We start from the raw sequence: 18,022 nt of genomic DNA, 5'->3' as shown, positions 1-18,022 counted from the left end.
GGCCAGCATTGACACTCATAAATTCAGAATGAACAAATACATTGTCATTGTGGTGTGACAGCCTCGGGGAGATGAGGGTGCTCTGTGCTCTCCATGAGCCTTCCCCTGCACATCCCTCCATGTCCTGCATCTGCTCCCTAACAGCATGCCCCATCCCTGGCAGTGTTCAAGGCCAGGTTGGACACAGGGGCTTGGAGCAACCTGCTCTAGTGGAAGGTGTCCCTGCCCGTGGCAGGGGGTTGGAACCGGATGAGCTTTAAGGTCCGTTCAACCCAAACCATTCTATGATTCTATGATTCCTTAGAAGCTGATCTCTGCAGCAGAGTCCTGGACACAGGGATGAAATGCAGTTCCTCTGGAGTGGGATGCATCCGTTCACAGTGACCCGCTGCTGCATGCTCTGGGAAGGAAAGGAGTGAAACCCACCAGTGAAAGGCCCCTCTTCGTGTTCAACTGCAGCTCTTGGAGGTGGTGTGTGGTGGAGCTGGAATCCCTTTGCCTTGGAAAATCCCTGCTTCGATGCGATTCTAACCAGTAGCTAGTGATGAAGATCTGCATATGCTGTTGCTCTCCTGGCCACGTGGAAAGTCAGAGAGCTCATCGTGAGGAGGGCTGCTGAGACTTCCTGCCAGCCAGTGCAGGACCACAGCCTTGCTCCCTCCCCGTGTCTGGCACACAGAAAATTCCATGGTTTTTCAGATTTCCATAGCCCTCGTGGCAAGATCCTCTATTCCCCGCTCTGCACACAGGCACTGTTACTTCTGCTATGCTTCCTAAGAGAGGTGCAAGCCAAAAGGTGAAGAAAAAAAGGAATCACATCAGCAAAACCCTATATTTTTTCCTGGCTCAAGCCTGTTAAAACACGGAGGGTTTTTCCTCGTCTCCTCTGGAAAGTCTGTTCTGTACATCAGGCGGTACCAGCTGCATGGGGCACCTTGCTGCCTTTTATTCCTGGAGGCTAGAAGAGCGTTTGCCATGGTAACACGTAAGACAGTGTTTGGTGTTTCGGCTCTTGGGCAGTTTGCTGCTCTCTGCTGCAGGTCCTCCATGTCAGCTCAGGAAGATGGGCTGGGAGGTAGAAAAGCATCTCCCTTCCCTGCAAAGCTGCAGCCTGGAGATGCTTTATCCCTCCTGCACTGTTGCAGACCCCTTAGTGGCCACTGTAGAGGCTCCTGTGCAGACTCTGGGTGGAAATACAACTGCATCCAAGCTGTCACCATCCCCTTGCACCTCTGGAGCTTCACTGACCCACCAAACTCTTAGCTTTGATCATGGCTTACAGACCTGGAGATGTTTCTGTACCAAGCCACTGTTGCTCTCCCCAGCAGCTCCTCTCCACACAGACGCTTCTCCCCGTCTGTGGATGCTTTTCCCATTACTGTTCTGGCCTGGCTCCATGCACCAAAAGGGCTGCGAAGGCACAAGCCACCACTGCCCCCCTTCCCCTTCCCTTTCCTTTCCTCCCTTTTTAGTGAAATGAAGGCAGAGCGGGCCCACAAATGACATAATGGGAGCATGACATCAGGCTTGGCAGGCGGAGGCGTGCTATACTCTGCTCAACATTATATGTTCTGTGGTATTGAGAGAAACCCAGGAGTGCACCAAACCCAGCCCATCCAGCACGGCACAGAGCTGCAGGAATCACCCCTGGCTGCTGGGGAGCCGTCTGAGCACCACAGAGCACACACTTCAGCTCCATCCCAGCTTCCATGCCAGGGAACACCAGTGCTTCATGCTTTTACCCCCAGAAGTTACCTGACCCCATCTGCAGAGGCATTTGAGGCTGATCCATCCTCACGCTCTCGGTGAGAAGGGCTGTTGTTATCCCTGTGGCACACACAGCTCTGGAGAGGGTCAGAAGCACACGCAGCATCACGCAGGGAGCTGGTAGCAGGGCTGGGGTGGAGCTGAAGGCTCCCAAGGCTCAGGTTGACGCCCTCATTACTAAATGTTCCCTTATCCCAAGCTTCATCTTCCCCAGCTCTGCTTCCAGAAGTGTTTTCAAACCTTCCTTTGCTAGGCATGGATGTTAAAGGTGTCTGTGTTTGCTGGGGAGCTGCGAGGGGAGCTCTCTGTAAGGTATCTGGTGCTCAGTTCTGGTCTTATACTGTAGTTGTTGATGGGTTTTGGTGCTCCACATCCCGCAGAGTGTGAGCCAGCTCTCCCAGCCTCTGGCACTACATGGCTCCCTTTTACAGGTGTGGAAACTGAGGCAGGATGCGCTTGCCCATAGCTGCCCCTTTCCAGGCAGCACAGCGTGTTCTCAGCATCCCCCGTGGCACAGTAAGCTCCGTTTTCCTTTCCTCCCGTGGAGAGGGCAGCAGTCTGCGTGTGCTGAGTGCTTCAATGGGGAGCCTTGTTTTCTGCTGGCTTCAGTCTGCTTTGAACCTGCTCCGAATTTCCTGCAGCCTGGCAGTGGGCTGGGAAAACACAGTCGTGGCAGTCTGTGGCACCGGGAGGCTGAGCTCAGTCCCACAGCCTTTTGCCTTGGGGTTTATTGCTCACTATTTCCTGATCTCTACTTTTTTTCCTGCAACCTAGCTTGGTTCCCAGCCATCTTTCCCATGCCGGGAAGGCATAGTATGATTTTCCATACAAGCTGGAGTGGGAGAAGGCAAGCAGGAAGCTGGGAGCCCAGCTCCCTGAGTCGCAGCTGGAGGTGGCAGGCGCTGGCATCCACCATGGTCCTCGCTTCTCCAGGCTGTCAACAGGAGCTCTGCTCCCCTTGCAGGCTCTGCACCAAGGTCTGGGGATGCTGAAAGCTGGGAGGTTTTACACCAGTTCCTCATCAGATCGTGAAGACAAGGGTAGAAAATAGCAAGGGAACTGGGCTCTGGTGGCTTGCCAGCTAGTGCATGGTCTGGATGGAGTTCAGCAGCATCTATGGTGCTGATGGGAGCTCAGGCTGTGGAAGACAGAAGGTGGGAGTGTCAAGGTCTTGGGATGCCTTGGGAAGCGTGTGAGTTGTAGTTAAGTGACAAAGTGTCAGGGTACAGACAAGAGCTTGGGTTAATTACAGCTCCAGGGCTTCAGAGCATCTCACAGCCTCTGGGAGCTGAGCCTCAGCTTTCTGCTTTGAAGCTCACTGGTGGAGCTCCTCTGGGCTGTGAGTCAGTGTTGGATGGCAGGAGTGTGTGCAGGATAGATGTGTGAGCTCAGATGATAACATCTGGCAGCATGAGCTCGGTGATGTGTGTGCAGAATGACAGCCTAGTTGTACCAGCAGGAGAAGAGGAAGAAGGGGCAGGAGCCCCCTCCAGTGCTTCCACTGTGATGGGCATGATAGTGCTCATACCCCAGAGATGTGCGTCTCAGTGGCCTCACAAGCCACCTGGCCACACAAAGCAGCAGATCAGAGGGTTGAGGGTTGTCACTTACTAGTTTGAGGGGAGAAGCTCCTTCCTGAACAAACCCCACCGGCTGCATCCCCAGCACTGGGCATTCTGCACCCCCTGTCCTGGATCACTCCTGTCCACCAGGAGCTCCTTCCCTGAGCATGCTGCTCAGTAGGCAGTGACATCTAGTGTCAGTCCTACACACTGTGTAAAAGCAGCACTGAGTGGGGAATTGCTGCCTGTATATTAGAGTTTCTACCTGGTGTTGGGAGCAGCCCTGGCTCTGTGCATCTTCCTGCAGCAGGTACCGGGTCATGGCCGTCCCTGGTCCTGTTCCTGGGTAGGAATGAAGCTGACTGACTCCAGGGAGCTGAGGATTTGGGGTCTTGGCCTTCACTTATCTGAAGGGAATAATGAAATGGAAATAATGATAAGGGTTGGGGAAGGTTCAGACCAACCCCTCCATGCCTGGCACTATGGCAGAGGGATGGAGAAGAGAAGACCTGCCCTGCTGGAGTTCTTCGCTTCCTCCTTGGGAAGGAGCAAAGTGGGAGAGATGGAGAGGAGGCTGCAGAGAAGGCAGTGAGGCTTGGGGCTGGGTATCCCAGTACCCTGCATGGTTCAGGTGCCCACTTGATGGTGAGAGTTTCATCCTGCCCTGTGTGCTCGCTTTGCTGTGCAGCCAAACAGCACTTTTGAAAGGCTCTTTGAAATAGAAAAGCCCTGGGTTTGTAGCAGCAGAATGGTTTGGTTTGGTTTGGTTTGGTTTGGTTTGGTTTGGTTTGGTTTGGTTTGGAGGTCTCTCTTTGTCTGGGGCAAGAAGGCATCAGAGCTGAAATACCATTTCCTTCTGGCTTGGGCTTGAGGTGCTGCCTAAAAACTAAATGGGTTATTCCTAGGTATTTCAAAGAAGAGAAATAGCTGCACTGGTCTCCCTGTAAGGTAACTGGTTGGTGGTCTGGTCCAGTCCAAAGCTGGTCAAGTAATGCAAGGAGGTGCAGAGCAGAGGAGTACAATTCACAGAACATCCTCAAGGAGAAGTGGAGCAGGAGCCTCCCTGAGGAAGGAGCTGACCTGCCTGGCAGCAGCTGGGATCCCAGTCCAAGCTGTGTTTGTCTTGCAAGTGGGAGCTGGAATCGGGTCTGGAAGTGCCTGTAATGTCCCTGTGCAGAATGTGACTCCCATGTGGTCCGTGTTGCTCCAGCAAAGGATGTTCTGTGTGCTATAACTATTGTCCCACCTACCCCAAGACAAAGGAATGTTGTCTTGATCAGATACTTGTGCTAGAATCCTTCTTTTAAGTGTATTTATTGAGCTTTTATTTTGCACATTTCTTGTAATTCTCTGGTGCTGTTGCTGGTGAACTCTTCTGAATCCACTCTTGGCTTGGCACAGAACTCCAGGACAGCAAAATCAGGGAAAATAAACCTTTTAAAGAGACATCCATCCTGTTCCTTACCCCCAGCTTCCTGGAACCATACGTCATTTTCCTGCCAGTTTGGCAGGATTCTTTTCATTCGGATAAATGAAGTTTAAATGTCAGATGAAATCAAGAATTAATTGGTGTGGGGATAAAAATAAGAGGTGAGGCAGCAAGGAGAAGGTACAGGATGTGCTGGTAGGAAAGAAGGTGGGAAGAGAGGTGGGAAGGGAACGTCTCTGTTGACACGGCTGCAGCGGATCCAGCCCCATCCGCCTCCCTGGAGTTCTGCCATTAATCCTTGAAGGATAATAACCAGTGCATGGGCTCGGGAGAAGTGTTTTGATGCTGCTAAAAGAAGGTTTTGGCCAAAGGAGATTCATCTGAAACCAAAGAGGGAAATTTATTGGGAACAAGCAGCAAAACTTACTTCTTAACTGAGTGACACTTTAAATTGAAGCAGAGGAGTGTGGGGTGCAAAGAGCCGGGCTGCAGACAGGAACAGCTCTGCTCTGGATGAGCTGGAGGCTGTTGGGGTTACAGGGAGCAATGAGAGGTTTCTAAACCAGTGTTCCCTTCATAAGGACAATGTAACCTGGGTTTTAATGGAAAATATTCGTTGTTATTTCTTCTTTCCTTTTAAGCTGTTCCAAAGAGAGACAAAAAGATCTTCAAAATATAGAGTTGAGCCCATCAGTTGTGTTATTAACGGTCTGTTCTTTGGCACTAGAAGTGGACTTGGAAGTTCCTCATAAATCTGTCTTTAAGTTCATTACTATTTAGTCCAAATCACTTCTTAATTACTTCTTTGAACATACATTAGACCTGAATAGGTTTTGAAAGGATACATCCGTTTTAGTGATGCATCTGTCAAGCCTGTAGTTGCTCTGTTTTCGCCGCAGGATGGTTTGTGTCTAGTGATAATCCTAATCTGTACCTACACCTCGTGCAAAGCTTGGAGCAGCAGATGCTTTATGGTTTTAAAGGTGTTTTCTTTGGCTGGGAGAAATGCTCCACTTCAACACACCAAACCCTTCCAGTCTGGGGCCTGGGGTGGAGTTTGGAGAGAGGCTCTTCGAAGGTCTAGTAATGGAGGAAGGACAAAATGAAGTTGCTGAAAATGGTGTTTTCTTTCTCCAGGGATCTTTCCAATAACAAGATCAGTGATTTAGATGTTCACATATTCAAAAGCCTGACTTCTCTGGCAAAACTGTGAGTACACCCCGTGCCCTCCCAGCCCTCCAGCTCACCGTGCATGTCTGAGCTGGTACCTAGAACACAGGCTTGGGTTGCATAAGGGAGCCTTGTTCTTGCTTGGCCCCACGTAGATGTGCCCATGGACTCCTCTTACCAATATGTGATGAACTTTGCATTTCCCCTTTTTTGCAGAGATTTAAGCCACAACAAGATTTCTACATTAGAAGATGGAATATTTGATAATTTATTTAATTTAAGTGAAATGTAAGTTCATCCTCTTTGTTTCCCAGCTCATTATTTAGACCTTTCCTTGAAACAGCTCTTCCCTTCCCGCTGGGGTGGGATGCAGCACCCTGGTGGGGTGGGATGCAGCACCTTGGTGGGGTCGGATGCAGTGCTATCTTGGGGACATCCGGGGCACATACCCAACCAAGCAGCTGCCTTTTGGACCCTCTCCAGTTTCTTCCTCAAGCTCTGTCCTTCTCCTGGGTCCTATTGGTCCCTTTCAAGCCAAACCTCTTGCTAGATTTTGCTTCTGTCTCCTGGATACCTCCAACCTCTGCTGCTGCCTTCTTGGTGTCCCTGCTTCTCTCCCACACCACCTCTGCTGAGGTTCTTGTCTCTGTCTTGCTGTGGGTCACACTTAGTGTTTCTTTTGGTGTGGTCACACTTTGGGACCAGGGATCTAACGAAAACGGCACTGAGCTGCAACCTGGGAGACCCTGACTGAGTGTCCAAGTCGCTTGAAGACACTTGAAGATGTTCTCCCTTAGCGGTTCAAGTTCTTAGGCCTACAGTGGTTTTGAATTGAAGTAATTAAGATCTGTGCATTATGTGAAGGGAGGCCAGGGGAAGCCACACATTTCCAGGAGACACACATGAAGTCATAGCACAGGATGGCAGCTCTGTAGCTGAATGAGCCACAGGATTAACCCCATTCAGTTGCTCTTGGCAAGCCAGACAACAGCTCAGCCACTCTTTCTCCTTGAAGACGGGACACAAAGGGCATTTTCAGCTCTGCAAGTGTCACTGCAAGGACGCAAAGGACCCAGGCTCAAGCTGGCCAGCAAAGTGCTGCTTGCAGTGTGAAGATCCTGGGTCCAGCCCAGCCCAGCTGGCGTCAGCTACACAAACAGCTTTCCATCTCTGTCCCGTTCGCAGCTGAGTGCCAAGGGCTGTAATTTGGATCCAGCTTAGCTGCAATTAAAGTTTCCATCTTTTCATTAAGCTGCCACATGGAAAGATTATCATTGACTTTGCATTTCTTTTTCGACACATCAATTTGATTCTCTTAGTTCTTTTCTAATGGGGCTGTAAATAGTGCCCCTGCCTGGAGAGGCCGCGTTCCACCCCGTGGCTGTTAGATGGCAGCTATTTCAAAGAGAAGATTGTGTCTGTCATTTGCTTCTAATTGCAACAATTATTTGTAGAGTTAAAAAAGCACTTGGAGCACTTGCCTAATTCTAGCCTCTGGAAAAATGATGTTAATTATTGCTTGATTCCCTATTCATTAACTCCCCTCGCTGTTCTTTCTGAAGCAGTTGAGTGGATGGTGCAGATGGGAGGAGGGAGGGATCCACACGCTGCTGTAAGTAACACTTGGCACGTGGCAAGTTAAAGCCTAACTTGTGTCTGATCTCCCATTGCAGAAACTTAAGTTGGAATCCATTTGTTTGTGACTGCAAACTGTCCTGGTTGCCCCGTTGGGTGGAAGAGAGGAAGGTGAAAGTCCTGCAGGCGTCAGACACGCGATGTGCCCACCCTCCTGTGGTGGCAAACCTGTCCCTCTTCCACATCTCCTTCCTCAATGCTACTTGTGGTAAGGAAACGCTGTGGGCTGTGGACGGGAGATGATTCAAGCTATGGAAACACTGGGCCCAGGGGCAGCTGGGGATCACATCTCAGCCTCTTCAGACCTCAAGTCACCAGTTCTAATGTAATTAATCAAATAATGATAGCATATGACTGTACTCTGATGCCTTAAGGATTGAGTCAGTCACACCAGGGCTGAGATCAACAAACTCAATACAGACCAAGCTTCAGGCAGCCATCAGGTGACACCAGCTCCATGATCTCCAGCATCAGGCTTTCATTCTCTCAAGCTTTTGATAGCCTGACTTTAAGCAGTGAAACCTCATTGAAGTTGATGGGACCTGAAGGGATGCCAAGTTGAATCTATGCAGGTGACAGGGCTCCACATGGGGAGTGTGGAATGAACACTACAGATCTACAGCCCTGGGTGCATTTATCTGACTGCTTTGGCCAGGAGAAACATTGGGCAGTGTTTAACTGGAAGGTGGGAAGGGGGAGCCCAGAGAAAACTAATGTTGCCTGGATGTGCAGTGATCTCAGTAAGAGGGAGGGTGAGTGCGTGCTCCCTGGCAGGCATCAGGCATCTCCTTTAATGCATGACAGGAGGATGCAGAGATGAGGGCTGAAGGAACCAGCGCTGGTGAAGTGCAAAGCTCCCCAGGGCCAAATCCTGACTGTGGTTGCTCCTCATTCCCCAGCAGACTTACCACAGCCTTGCAGCATCTTGCAGGAATTATCAAGGGGAATAACACCAGCACTGTTATTCCCCTTGGTTATTAGTTGTTCACCTCTTGAACTACTTAAAATTAGTGTGGAAGCAGTAACGTGGGGGTAATTCAGTGTAATGGGAATAGGCTGGGGACAGCCTGCCAGCTACTGACCGGCAAGGATGAAGTATGACCAGGCTGGTGTTAAAAGGCAAAGCAGTTCCCATGTCGTGGTCCTCCTCATGGGGCTTTTCTTAAGAGAAGTGGCTCAATATTTTCAGGAATAAACATTTGGAGAGAGCAGTTGGATGGATTCACTATGGGAAGATCACGGAGCTGTTGAGATGTTTGGGGGGAGATGTTGTAGCAACCAGCAGAAACAGAGGAGCAAACAGGCTGTGCCGCGTGGGTAGGGGTGGAGAGGAGGCCAGTTCCAGCTGCACTGAGGCTCCGCAGGGCCCAGCCCTGCCTCTGGGCTCATAGTGGAGAAACCTCCACCCCCTGCAAGCCAGTGAGGGGGATTCAACCCAAGGGCATGAGCTGCTGCTCTGAGAATGGGGCTCTTGTGGCTGCCATCATCCTGTGTGCTTGTGTGTCCATGCACGTGTGTGCTCGTGCTCCCTGCACCAGCATGTGTTGTTGCTGTGCATCCTTCCCCTGAACACATATGTGTGCATCCCTCACACCCCACGGGTGCAGGCTGTATGAGTTTCCCTCTTTTCTAGCACCTTTTCTAGCCTGCAGGTAGGTGGGAAGCTCTTTGCTCTCCTCAAGGAGGCTGCAGTGTCTGCCCAGCTCCGGCGTGGGCCTGGTGGAGGGTCTGATGGTGTTTCCCCCATGCACCACTCTGCCCAAGTATGTTTGGTTGTAGAATGGTTGCTGGAAGCCCCAGGCAACGTGCAGTGAACCATTCTGCACCGGACCAAGCCAAGGTACAGCCAAGGGACAACCTCTTGGCTTGGTCTTCCTTGGTGGCTGGTCCTGAGGGCTCCATGCAGGGTCAGACTCAGCAGCTCCATGTCCCATGGGACTGTCAGGCTCTCTAAAGAGCCGTTTTATTTACTGAGTGTTGCTGCTCCATAAATCTGCGGCACTGGTTTGTTGTTCCTGTCATCATCAATTAGCAGAAAGAGTTTGGAAATCGTTGCTGAGGGATTAGAGATTTCCCAGGCAAGGCTCAGAAAGGAAACATTTGGAGCAGGAGCTGCCCAGGAGAAGTCCTTTCCCAGCAGTGTGGGATGGTGTTTCTTGGAGGGTTTCACCAGGCCATGGCCTCACAGTGTCAGTTTGCAAGAGGATCTTGTGTTCTGTCCCCCAGGAGCTCAATACATAACGTGTCTGACAAGCAACCACACAGAAGAGGCTGAACGTGTCATCCTCTTCACATCTCTTCACGCTTGGAACCTCACTGAGGAGACCTGCAGTGCCCTCTGCTATGCTGAAGACCAGGACTACGGAGGATTCAGCGCCCAGGGGCAGTGTTTGTGTGGTACTGCCCAAGAAACAAACTCTTCCTCTGGTTGTTTGCCATTTTGCACTGAGCACGTGTCTGGGCAGGCCTGTGGTGGCCCATCCCTCGTCCCTTCTCCCTTCCAGGCACAGCTAGCTGTGTCTTTCACAGGACTCCAGCCCCGGTACAGCCTACACCAGGCCGTGCTCTTCAACGTCAGTATTCCCATTGCTGCCAGCACTTTACTGTGGGACTTTGGGGACCAGACAGAGGTTCTCAACACCACTGGAAATGCAGCTCTCCACACGTATGCCCTACCTGGGCAGTACAACGTCACTGCCACCGTTGTTGTGGGCACCAAGGTGTTATACGTGCAGGCAGAAATCGAGGTGGTGGCTTCACCCCAGCAGTTAGAACTGCAGTGTCCTTCCTTGGTCAGGACAAACGAGAGCCTGGACATACGGATCCGCAACAGAGGAGGCACTGGCCTCGCAGTGACGTACGGTATCACTGCAGAGGCTGGAGACCTGGGCAGAGGTAAGCAGGGTTGGATGGTGGGTGCTGGGCGCTGGCTCCTGGGCCTTCCCTTCCCCTTTCTTCCTAATAGAGAGTAAGGAATGACTCCTTTGGGTGCTCTTGGCCCCCCTGTCTCACCAGGCAGTGATTTGCACTGACCTTGCCCTAGAAGATGACTGCACAGGGTGTGCTTTAGCAGCAAAGGGGGTTTATCAGCTTCAAGAAGGATGGGACATTCCTGGAGCATCACTCCCCGGGTTGGGTTGGGGTGTATGGGCCCATAGAAAGGACATCATGCTTGTGTCCTTCTCCCTCCTGCAGCAGTTCATCCCATGTGTCCCGCTGATGGCTTGGTTTTCCCGCGCAACAACCACTGCTATCAGCTGGTGGTGGAGAAGGCCGAGTGGCTGGAGGCCCAGCGGCACTGCCAGGAGCATGGCAATGGAGAGCTGGCTTTTGTGAGCAGCCCCGAGATCCAGAGCTTCTTGGTTGCTCATGTCATCAGGTAAGGGTTAAGGTTTCCTAGGGATAGGTCTGTGTTCTGGGGTCACATCCACAGAGGGCTTCAGAGGGAGGCAGCAGGCAGGTAGGCTGGGGAGATCCATGGCTCCAGGATGAGTACAGGGAGATGGAGGGCAGAGGAGGAATCAGCAGAGCTTGAGCCCTTGCTGAGCTTGGCTGCTTTGCTGAAAGGCTGTGAAGGGAAGAAGAGGAATGGGGCAGGAAGGCTGGAAGTGACATCTGGGAGCTGTGGGATTGCTGCCGCTGGGCATCTTGTACCCAATGTTTGTGCCTGTGGGTGCATCTGAAATGGTGCAGAGGTGCAGGGTCAGGAGGAACCGGGGCTGTGCTGAGCAGGGCTTCCACCTGGGAATGCAGCAGAATCTGGGCTGGGGGTGCAGAGGGTGAGTGTTCGTGTCCGGAGGGTGTTTGGCTGCCAGGCAGGGCCTGAAGGCCACCTTGTGCTCCATCAGCGCTATGGCTGGACTGTCCCTTGTGTGACACTGTGGCATGGAGCAGCCATTCTAGCAGAGCTCAAAGCAGATCCCAGCTGGGATCCTGCACCCTTCCAGACACGTTGCAGCCTGAATCCCAGACCCCTTCCCCTCTTCTTTGACATCCTGAGAGGGAGCAGTGCTCCTCTCTGAGTGTCAGCAGCATCTGTTCCACCTCAGGAACTGGGCTTTATAAACAGAGAGCACTGGAAGTGTCAGCCTCTGATGAAATCCACCCCTGGAGGACCCTTTCTGCACCCGGCCGTCTTGGGGGGGGGGAGAACAACCAGGAGAGCTTTCAGGGGCCTGACAGCTCTTGTCAGCACTCCCAGATGCAGATGTTGGAGGTGGCCTCTTCATAACCACAGCCCAGACAGCACAGTGAAGGGAACAGCTGTGTGTGATGTGGGCTTTGAGCGGTCCTGCTCAGGGTCTGACAGCCCCTGCTTCCCAAACTTGTATCCTTGCTCTGTTCCCTTCACCCTGGGCTTTGTCCTGAGATCACAAGAGGAGCCTGTCCCTCTGCATGGGTTAGGCACTGGTCACTCGGTGCTCTGATGTATCAGGCGTTGCGTGCAGGGCTTTTGATGGATGCAGCACAAGGAAATCATGAGACCTTGGAAGGGAACAAGCCGCCCAAGCTGTTCCCCAGCTGCTGCCCCTCGTTGCTCTCCTCCCCAGCCCCTTTACTGCATCTATTTATTTTATTAATCCATTCAGATAAACATGAAGGAGGCAGCTCCGGGATGCGATTTCCCTGGTGATAAAAGGCAGAGCAGCGGAGCCGCGGCTGTCTGGAGCATGCAGCATCCATGGTTTCTTGTGGGAAAAGGACAGAAGCAGGGATCTGTTTCCCATTAGAGCTGCAGCAGCGAGGACTGCTCACTCCTCTCCTCCGCTCCTGTCGTTTGAAGGCCTTCCCAGGAGCAGCATGTGCTGAGCTGGGTCCTTCCCCACCTCCCGAAGCCCCGTGCTCCAGCACATACCCCTTCCCCTTGGAGGCAGCACAGGGAGCCCATGTCCCCTTCCAAACCTCCTCAGGCTTTGCTCCTGCTGCTTCCTTCTCAGAGGCAGAGGGGTGCTCACATCTTCCTTCTAAAAAGGATGTCTAGAGCCCTCTGGTTCCTCTCTGCAGGGCAATGACCAGGCATTGGGCAAGGTGGGAAACCAGCCAGCTTTTTCCTATATTTTTTCCCCTTCTTTTTTTCTGGTTTTTGTTTAATGACTTGCAGTTAGATCATAGCTGGAATTAGAAAAGGAAAATCTCCACCGAGCTTTACTGATGGCAGCAAAGAGGCGGTTTTCCAACCTCTGCCTCTCCCTAATCCCTGCCAGTGGGTCAGGAGCGGTTATTTATGTTCTAATCTTATTTACAATGAAAACTCCTCATTCACGGAGCAGTTATTCCTGATGTCGTTCCTCTGCATGACCTCACTCATCATTTCATCTGCTGTGAGCCTGGTGGTGGGGAGGCACCAGTGACCTCCCTGGTCTGCTCTTGAGAGCAGTTGTACCACCCTGGGAGCAAGGGGAAGGCCATGCAGAAGTGATGGCAGCCTGCAGGAGGGAGCTTTAAAGGGTGCATGATGAGGCTGTTTCCCCCCTCCTCAAGTTAATATGGAACAAAAGCCTCACTTTCTGCTTGGGCGCTATTAGAAACAGTTGTCCAGGCTGTTTGTGGCTATGAAAGAGCGCTCAGCACTTTCCACCAGGATTGCTGCTGGGATTCAGCCAGTTTCCAAATGGGGAAGGGACATTTCGTCTTCCTATAATGATCCTGGCAGCTGCTTGTGTATCTGGGATTCATGTGCCCGCAGAGCTTTGGCCTCTTGGTAGTGCCTGAGGAGCTGATGATCTCCCAGCACCTGCATCAAGGAGCACAGGAGCTCATGACACCATCCAAGGTTTAATTCTGGTGCCCGTTCCACTTACAGGGGAGAATTGAGTGTAGATTCCACAGGTCTGCACAGATGAATCAGTGCTTACAACCGTGTCACGAGCCCTGTGGTGCTGACAGAGGCAGTAATTGTGTCCTCTTGTAACTGGAGTGAGACTGGCATTTGGGGAATGGGGTGACTCAAGTTGTGGGGCAGCAATCATTGAGGGTATCATCAGCAATCATTTACTCACTCAGCTGCACAGTGTTCCCCTTTGCTGCATTGCAGTGCTGGTGTTGAATGCTCCGTCTGCATCCTTTTGGCTGAGCTTATCAAAGTGCTGGTGGCTTTTTGTCACTCCTAGGACAGAGGTTTGAAGGGCAGGTAGACAGAGGATGGTGTGACATGGAGGAGCTGCTACTGAAGAGCCAGGTTCTGGTGGTAGAATGGATGCTGAAATCCTTTAGTAGCTAAAAGGCTCCATTAAATGCAGCCTGTGACACCTGGATGAAGCTGTTATTATTATTTCTATAGAGAACCATAGATTGCATCTGTCCCAGGTCTCTCCAACACTCATGATTTCCTGAAATCTCTCCCTTCCCTTCTACTTTCTGAAGGAGCCTCGATGTCTGGATCGGCTTCAATGATTTTGCAAGCACTGGAGCACAGCAAAGAGGCGAAGGATTTAATCTGGAGAGCTGTCAGAACTGGCTGCCAGGAGAGCCCCATCCCTCAAACGCTGACCACTGTGTCCGGATGGGCCCAACAGGCCAGTGTAACACAGACCTGTGCATGGCCAAGCACAGCTACGTCTGCGAGTACAAGCCAAAAGGTGAGCTCTGCTTCTCCCCTGCTGGCGTGTGCCAAGGGAAAAGAGGGCTGCATGGATGGGGTCAGCCAGAGCATCACCCAGAGAAGTGGGACTGGCAGCAACCACAGTGTTCCCAGCAGAGGTTTGAGAAACCTGGCTTAGCCCAAAGGAAGAATTTGGCCTATTCCAACCTTTGCCATCAATAGAAGTAGAGAGGAGCAAAGCTCTGAGGCAAAGCTTTGGAAATAGCTTTTCCCTCTTATCTGAGCAGTTTCTGCTGCTGCCAGGGTTTGGTGCTGCCTTGGTGGCTCTTGCTGTCCCTGTGTAGTTTGTGAGATGTTGGGGTTTTGTGACTAGAAAGACTGGAGATCGTTAGGTGAGCTTTAATGTGGTGTGTGCTCTGCAGGTTTGTGTTGTGCAGCCTCCCAGTCTCCCAAGTCGTGTAAGGAGTAACAAAGAGAAGCAGAAAGGGCATGAAATATGTGAGGTTTAGGTAAGAAGGAAAAGCCATCACTGGCCCTGGAAGGATGGACAGGATCAACTGGATGTGCTCAGTCCCCAGAGCCTGACCTGTCTGTGGATGAGCCAGGGGTGTTTGCTGCTGGTGCAAACCGGCTGGTCCTGGCCATGAAGTCCAGGGGGACAGGGAGGATGGGGAGTGCACCTCATGCTCAGAAATTGAAGTAAAACCGTGGGGTGTTGGAAGGGAGAAGTGTTTGCAGTTCCTAGAAGGCAAAATAGCTGAGAACTGCAAATGCAAACATTGCTTGTGCAGGATGAGAATGAAACCAAAACACCTGGAAGAAGAAGGAGGAAACTACAGGATTGCAGCATCCCTGAGTGCTCCAAGCCCTGCTACAGCATGAGCAGGGAGGGGGGAACAGCTTCAGGCCTTGCTGAGTCTCGATGCTTTGCTCACATATTTCCTTTGTAAACAGGAGTTCTCTTAAACGCCGAAAACTTCTTTGTGGGAGATCCTGTGTTTGACACACACGAGGCAGTGAGGAATGTGACTGAAGATGTGCTGGCAGCTCCGTGGCAAGCTGTGGAGGTGAGAAGGGTTTGCTCGTCCTGCTGCTGCCCAGGGAGCCCAGGGAGATGCAGGAGGGCAAGAGCTGTGTTTGTGTTGCAGGTGATGGTGTTCCCTGAGCTGGCGTTCAGGCACGAGGGATATCTGACTGCCCTGGAGTTTGTGACGCAGGAACTGCACCAACCCGTTCAAGTGAGGTTCCAGCTGCATAGACCGATAGAGGGATTAGGTGAGACATCTCCTCTCGATGCCTGGGGTATTTTTAGAGCCAACCTCACCAGGGCTGTGTCAGACTGACTATGTGGCCTTCTTGTGGCTCCTCTACTTCAAAGTGGAAGCTTTGAAGCCTTGAAGCCTCAGAGATTTGGTTCTGTTTCTTGAGATTTGGTTCTATTTCTTGAGGAGATTGAAGTGCAAAACCTGCAGGTCTGGGTGAACAGCCTGAGGTTGCCTTGGAGAAGTGATTGTCCTGGAGAAATTAATAGGGGGAGAAACCTGTCTCAGTGCATGAAGAAAATATGAGTGTAAGGAACATGTGTTGAAGTGAATTAATCTTCTGAGCGATACTTGTATATTTTGGGAAGACATCACATGTCAAACGGGAATGTGTTCTGGTCCATCTGGCCCCACAGGTTAACAAGGAAGAACACTTCCCTGGGCCCATTTCTTCCTGATGGATGAGATAATGTAATAAGCTTTTCATTCCTTGTACAACAGCTCCATAGTCACAGTTTTGGCAGTTAACTTAGCAGCAGAATGTTTGCTGTAGCCATAGGGTTGGCTGGTTACAAAAGGATATTTTTTGACACTGAAGAGATACTTTTGACATGAAAACATTGACTTAGAGAAGTTGCTTAATGTGTTTTCAGTGTCAAAGCCAGCTCTGGCCTTGCTTTCTCTTGAGCACAGTTCTCTTTTAGGCTGCAAATTGGTGTGTTCTCATTGGAAAGGAGACTTTGTTATTAATGGTCTTCGTGCCTTTGTGAAGTTCTCCAGTAAAACAAGACGCTGGTCTTGTGTAGCACCAGGATGTGTTGCAGTTGCAGCTTGTACTGAGAGTGGAGCCAATTTGGAGCAAAGGACACGTGCAGCAGAAGCGTTACTGGTCAGAATGGTGATCCTTGCTTTGCCTTTCACTTCTTCCAGACTACCAGGAGGAAAGAAATGCTACAGAACCATTCCACATGGCTCAGGACGATGGGAACTGGACGCTGTTTGAATGTCCTCCTGGTTTCCAGTGGTGCCATTTGACTAATCTGTGCTCCTCACTGAACGATTGTTGCAATGAGACCCAGTGTGCCAACAGTTCTCTCACCAGTACCCGTCCCCCCCTTTCCCCTCTGCACAATGACAGCCAGCTCAGCTACGAACTCATCAAGGAATTCCTCTTTACAATCCCAGCCGGCCCTTCTTCCCAGTATCTGGTCAGTGTTTACTAGCTGTTGTAACCAGTGAGTAAGTGGGGCACTTCTCTCCTGAGTGCTTTGGGGGAATAAAGAGTTGTTCCCAAGTTGCACATGGAGATACTGAAGTCCATTCAAATGAAATGACTTGCCCTGTGTCGCACATGCCACCACGCCAAGCCACGGGCTCCCTGCAGGAACCTGTTGCAATAGCACAGTTGCTCAAAAGGCTGTGCAGCCATTCCCATTGCAATTAAGCAGTGGAGATAGAGCAGAAAGCTGGCTTCTGTGCTGGCACATTTGACTCACAGTGGCCAGGGAGAGTGGAGTGGTGACATGTGTCCCCATGCTGTGTCTGGATCTGTGGCTTTTCGGTTGGTTTCCGCTTGGCAGTAAATCCAGCTGCCTTGCCGAGGCAGGAGTTGGGTGCTGAGTGCTTACAACTTGAAGCATTAATCCAAAAGTGTCTCCTCTCTCTGCAGGTCACATTCAGAAAAGAAAATATCTTTGTCAAGGCTGAGGATGTCTTCAGTCTCCAGCACAGTGCAGGCTCGGGCTCACTCCTCCAGTGCCAGCCAAGTGCCACATCCCCTTACAGAACCAACATCTTAAGCATGAACTCTTCAGAGTGGGAGCTTGGCCTGGCTGATGGCTTCTTTGGTGCCTCCTGGATGAACAACACTGTTTGCTCTCTCCGCGTTCGCTACGCTGAGGAGCAGCTGGTCCCAGTGATCAGCCCCCACAACATGGGGCTGGAACATCCCGGTCGCTACACGGTCAGAGCCAACGTGGACAACGGGGTCTTCAGCACCAACGTGTCCTGCAGTTTCTGGGTGACTTCCATGGTGTCAGGCCTGCGTGTCATCCACCCTGCTCCTCAAGGTGGCAGGGTCTACCTGCCATCCAACCACACCACGCTGGTCATCAAGCTCTCCTCAGGGGTGAATGCAACAGCGAGCTGGCTGGGAGACAACCGCACCTTCCCCTTCGAGGGGTCCTGCCCAGCAGCTCTTGCCCCACTGACAGCAGAGTGTGCCCGGGAGAACAACGATACCTGGTTTGCTGTGGTCAGCCTGAGCGGCCTCAGGGAGGGAGTGAGCACCCACGTGCTTGTGGCAGAGAACACCGTGAGCACCCAGAACATCACTGTCACCGTGAAAGTGGAGGAGCCCATCCGTGGGTTGCGGGCCACCCCTGACCCCGAGAGCAGAGTCCTGCTAAACACACGAGTGGTGAGTGCTTACTGCTATGGTTCATCCCTCAGCAGTGGTTTTAGCCCTTGGCACTAGCGGGGTGTGTGGCTGATGAGGAGGTTGGGGCTCAGCTCCACACTGGTGGGGTGTAGCACTGCTTGCTGCTAAGCGCCAGCTCCCAGGCCATGCAGAAGCGCTGCTGCAGAGAGGGGCATGTGGCAGAAAGCACTGGTGCCCTCCAGCAGGAGACAGCTCAGCTGTAGGTTGAATTCCCTC

The 18,022-nt window shown here is 51.8% G+C and overlaps 1 protein-coding gene across 2 annotated transcripts in view; it reads left to right on the top strand.

Annotated features, from left to right (window-relative positions):
* PKD1 (polycystin 1, transient receptor potential channel interacting) overlaps positions 1–18,022 on the top strand; it is an 89,747-nt gene that overhangs the window by 31,836 nt on the left and 39,889 nt on the right. For both annotated transcript variants that reach the window (XM_030485090.1, XM_030485089.1), the window contains exons 2-11: positions 5,896–5,967; positions 6,145–6,216; positions 7,602–7,771; positions 9,790–10,458; positions 10,759–10,942; positions 13,927–14,141; positions 15,059–15,171; positions 15,253–15,379; positions 16,297–16,574; positions 17,036–17,785. In XM_030485090.1, the coding sequence (XP_030340950.1) occupies positions 5,896–5,967; positions 6,145–6,216; positions 7,602–7,771; positions 9,790–10,458; positions 10,759–10,942; positions 13,927–14,141; positions 15,059–15,171; positions 15,253–15,379; positions 16,297–16,574; positions 17,036–17,785 (2,650 nt within the window). The remainder of the gene's footprint in view (positions 1–5,895; positions 5,968–6,144; positions 6,217–7,601; positions 7,772–9,789; positions 10,459–10,758; positions 10,943–13,926; positions 14,142–15,058; positions 15,172–15,252; positions 15,380–16,296; positions 16,575–17,035; positions 17,786–18,022) is intronic.

Source organism: Strigops habroptila, chromosome 4 (assembly GCF_004027225.2).
Source record: "Strigops habroptila isolate Jane chromosome 4, bStrHab1.2.pri, whole genome shotgun sequence".
In the NCBI taxonomy this organism is placed as follows: domain Eukaryota; kingdom Metazoa; phylum Chordata; class Aves; order Psittaciformes; family Psittacidae; genus Strigops; species Strigops habroptila.
This window is presented reverse-complemented; position numbering and strand designations above follow the sequence as displayed.